Here is a 5,000-nt window from a genome sequence, read left to right as displayed (position 1 = left end):
AGAGAGAGAGAGAGAGAGAGAGAGAGAGAGCATCGAAATCGATAGAACAATAGACAGTTTATGTACAGAGATATGAATTAATAGATAATTCTTCACGATAAGGACAGCACATTATTGTGTGTGACCACTTGTATATTCGAATTCGAAGGTTTTTTTCTATCCATTTTCTTAGTGTGTGTCATTATCATGGATCACCCCCCCCCCCCCCCATTATGGTTATCTCCTGTTCCTGTTATCTGCATGCTTTGTAATGGACATCGGGCGTTAATGCCCAAATTTCTCACCAGCAAAACACGTCCATGACAAGATATGAACATTTCGCCTTATTCTATACATTATTTCACGCTTCAGGATGCATTAGACTTTCATCCTTTGCATCATTATCCTCACTGCCTCACGATCTCCCTCATATATCTATGGATGTCTCACATACATTTGTAATTTCTCTTACTAATACTAATACTTCTCTGTTACTACTACTGCTGCTGCTATTACTACTACGACTAATAGTATTACTACTACTCTGCTAATACTAATGTTACTACTACTGTTTCCTCTGCTACCACAACCACCACCACCACCACTACCGCTGTTACTCTACTCCCCCCTTCTCTCCAACAGTGCGCCCCTTCTTCGTGCGTCTCCCTGGCGACGTCACAGCGATGACCGGAGGAGAGGCCATCCTACGGTGTCGTGCTGGAGGGTCGCCGCCCCCTCACGTGCTCTGGAGGAGGCACGACGGTCGGATGCCGGTCGGTCGGGCGCGCCTCGATGCCGACTACACCTTGAGGATCACCGAACTCACCGTGGACGACGCTGGGGTCTACATATGCCAGGCCGAAAACGCCGTCGCTACCGTAGTGGCCAACGCTACGCTGACTGTCTATGGTGAGGGTCTTGGTTGCACTGCGTAGTTGTTTTTTTCGTGATTGGTTTTATGGTTACTTTTGTGTTTCGTTTGTATCTATTTTGTTCTTTGTTGTATGTATGTTGTGTTTAATTTTTGTTATTGTATTTATTTCGTGTTTATTTTGTTCATGTGTTGTAGTTATTTGGGATATGTTTATTTACTCTTGCCATTTTGTCTTCGAAAATGAATCGCTATGATCATGTTTGTTGAATGATAAGTAAATTTTAATTTCCTTCGCAAACTGTTTATGTTTTAATAAGTAAAGACAGTATCTTGAAATGCTTGTTAAGTCCGTATTTTTTTTTTGATAGTTAAGAGGATCTATTCCCTATTTCCATTTGTCCATTTCAAGAACGTCTAACAGTCATTGGACATTGCATCTTTGAGAATACCAGAGAGTTTTCTTTACTTGAATTCAACTATAAATGCAGAACGAGTAAAAGTCTCGCAAAACACGTTTCGAATTATGTTTCGAAGTCAAATAATATAACCGATGTTGGTTAGGTTAGAGGGTGGGGGGGGGGGGGGGGGCAAAGCTACGTTCAACGTGCGTGACTCGGGTTCATGACTGAATAAACATCCGGGTTTCATGACAGAGTTGTTCATGACTCCGATCCATGCTCAAGTGTCCAAGTTTCTTATTCATGTTGTTCTGTTCCTCCGGCAGACTCGCCTCGCTTGGTATCCGGGCCCGTGGACGTGTCTGTGGTGCTGAACACGACGGTGCGCCTTCCCTGCTACGGGCGCGGCACTCCCCCGCCCACGCCCGTGTGGACGCACTCCTCCCTGCCGCAGCAGCCCCTTAGCCCCGGGTGGGCGGGGCAGCTCGCCTCCGTCACCAGGGATGGCACGCTGGTGCTCACGCCCGCGACCGAGGACCAGGGGGGTTCTTGGACCTGTTCGCTGGTGAGTGAGGCCGGAGCCGCCCACGCCCGCGCCTGGCTCACTCTGGTCGCCCCCCGAGACACCCCGCCGCCCATCATCAGCGTCCCGCCCGCCAATCAGACTCTCCCCGCCCGAACGCACGCCACGTTGCACTGCCGCGTGCAGGGCCCACCTACGCCCACGCTTACCTGGTATCGAGGGGCGGCGCCCGTGAGGACCGACGGAAAGAGGATCTCCGTGAGCAGGGAAGGCGACCTCACCATCACGAGTAAGGCTTCGCTTCTCTTATTCCTTTTTTATGAATGTGAATTCTACCTCGTTTTTGTATCCCTTTCTTAGCATTTTATTCCCTTTAAAATGCGAACTGAAACATATACAAGGGAAAAAATACAGATAAACAAATATAAATACAAAAATACCCATACATATAACAACTACTTTTTTTAAAATCACATATACAACCACGCACGACAGTACACACAATCCTACACACTGTAATCACAATAAATTCCACGTTTTTTTTCTTTCGAAAAGCGAGAGAAACAGACTCGCAAAATGTACGTCTACGTCTTATAGTAAAACTCGCCGAAACGGTCCAGATGGTATACGCTTTAATGTGTATAAAAAGACGCGGCCAGTTTCGCAGGGTACAAATTTATGTGCGAGAAGAATCTATAGTCTCTGTAAGTTCACTGGTAACTGTTTTTTCTCGTTTCCGTATGTTATTTTTGGAACGTTCTTGTTGTCTCTTCATTTTTATACGGTTTCTTTTTTTTTTTTTTTTTTTTTCTAGCCATCTGATTTTCTGTACGCTCATTTTATATATTTCTATCCGTCTCCTCTCTCTCTCTCTCTCTGTCTGTCTGTCTTCTCGTCGTAGTCTCCATCCCTCCGTCTCCCACTCTCTCTCTCCTCCTCCTCCTCCTCCTCCTCCTCCTCCTCCTCCTCCTCCTCCTCCTCCTCCTCTCTCCCTCCTTCCTTCACCCCCACCCTCTTTCTTTCCCTCTCCTCCTTCTCTCCTTTTCTCCCTCCCTCTTTCCATCCCTCCATCCCACCCTCTTGCTCTCTCCTTCCCTCCCTCTCTCCCTTCTTCCTTCCTTCCTTCCTTCCCACCCTCCTTCTCTCCATCTCTCCCTCCTTCTTTCCCTCCCTTCTTCCATCCCTCCATCCCACCCTCTTTCTCTCTCCCTCCCCCCCCCTCCCTCCCTCCCTCCCTCTTTCCTTCCTTCCTCCCTTCGCAGTATCTCTCCAGTCCTTCCCTCCCTTCCCCCCTTTTCTTCACGGCCTCACTCTTGTCTTCTTCCTTCTTGCCCCGATCTTCTCTACTTCTCCCACGTAGCGAAGCCCTCATTAAGCACAAAGAACAAGCAGCATGAACAAACTCGTTCTAATTAGCAAGAGACACATCCTGCCATGCTTAAGTGACTCTTATTGTATGTTCCGACTGAGGAACCTTCCCGGATTAAGAGGCTTTTAAGTTGCGAGATTTTTTTTTTTTTTTTTTTTTTTTTAGGTTATTTTAGAATCTTATGTTTATGATATTTTGATGCGTGTACATCTATATACTGACATGCTTACGTATATACATACGTACACACAAATGCATGCATGCACACATCTCTCTCTCTCTCTCTCTCTTTCTCTCTCTCTTTCTCTCTCTCTTCTCTCTCTCTCTCTCTCTCTCTCTCTCTCTCTCTCTCTCTCTCTCTCTCTCTCTCTCTCTCTCTCTCTCTCCCTCCTCTCTCTCTTTCTCTCTCCCCTCTCTCTTTCTCTCTCCTCTCTCTTTCTCTCTCCTCTCTCTCTTTCTCTCTCATCTCTCTGTCTTCGCTCTCTCTTCTCTTTCTCTCTCTCTCTCTCTCTTTCTCCCTCTCTCGCTCTCTTTCTCCCTCTTTATATATATATATATATATATATATATATATATATATATATATACATATATATATATATATATATATATATATATATATATATATATATATATGCATATATATATTTACATATATATGTATATATGCATATGTATATATATATATATATATATATATATATATATATATATATATATATAAAGAGGGAGAAAGAGAGACACACACACACAAACACACACACACACACACACACATACACACACACGCATACACACACACACACACACACACACACAAACACACACACACACACACACACACACACACACACACACACACACACACACACACACACACACACACACACACACACACACACACCCACACACTCCTAACACTTCCTCTCCAAAGACCTTTTTCTACCCTGATACACGCTTAAAAGAATCTATCAAAGACCATAACATTTATAAAGCAACATTATTGATGTCGAACCACAAACAAACAACCCCAAACAAGATGCAACCCAACAACCACAGCATCCTTCCCCCACGCACAAAGAAGCACACCCAGCCAACACATCACGGCGATCAAGCAATGGGGATAATCCTTGAGCAAACACACCGGGGCGTAACAGGCATCGACGCTCCGAGGGCAGAAGTTAGAGCCAAGTACAACTGCGGGATAATGGAAGGGCGCCGGATTAGAGGACAGAAGGGGTGGATTGGGGGATTGGAGGAGGGGGAAGAAGGATTAGGGGGAAGGATTGGGAGGTGGGGAGGGGGGGGAGGGAAGGGTTTGAGGACAGAAGGGGTGGATTGGGGGATTGGAGGAGGGGGAAGAGGGATTAGGGGGAAGGATTGGGAGGTGGGGAGGGGGGGAGGGAAGGGTTAGAGGACAGAAGGGGTGGATTGGGGGATTGGAGGATGGGGAAGGATTGGGAGGGGGATAGGGATGGGGGTGGATGGGGGGTGGATTGGAAGGTGGGGGGAATGGGGAATTAGGGATATGGGAGGGAAGGGTTAGAGGATAGAAGGGGTGAAGGGGGGTGGGGATGGGGATGGGGGGAAGGATTGGGAGGTGGGGATAGGAACGGGGAATGGATTGGGAGATGGGGGAATGGGGAATTGGGGATGGGGGAGGAATGGGTTAGAGGATACAAGGGGTGAAGGGGGTTGGGGATGGGGGGAAGGATTGGGAAGTGGGGGTATGAGGGAAGAGTTGGGGATGGAGGAGGGAAGGGTTAGGGGACAGAAAGGGGGAATGGGGGATGTGGATTAGAGATTGGGGAAAAAATATGGGGGATACAGAAAAGGGTTCCGGATTAGAGAACAGGA

At 46.9% G+C, this 5,000-nt stretch overlaps 1 protein-coding gene across 1 annotated transcript in view; it reads left to right on the top strand.

The window, feature by feature from the left end:
• LOC125043337 (roundabout homolog 2-like) overlaps positions 1 to 5,000 on the top strand; it is a 260,361-nt gene that overhangs the window by 244,278 nt on the left and 11,083 nt on the right. Inside the window, exons 6-7 of the mRNA XM_047639420.1 lie at positions 622 to 888; positions 1,578 to 2,063. Coding sequence (XP_047495376.1) covers positions 622 to 888; positions 1,578 to 2,063 — 753 coding nt within the window. The remainder of the gene's footprint in view (positions 1 to 621; positions 889 to 1,577; positions 2,064 to 5,000) is intronic.

This window comes from Penaeus chinensis, chromosome 33, assembly GCF_019202785.1.
Source record: "Penaeus chinensis breed Huanghai No. 1 chromosome 33, ASM1920278v2, whole genome shotgun sequence".
Lineage (NCBI taxonomy): Eukaryota > Metazoa > Arthropoda > Malacostraca > Decapoda > Penaeidae > Penaeus > Penaeus chinensis.
This window is presented reverse-complemented; position numbering and strand designations above follow the sequence as displayed.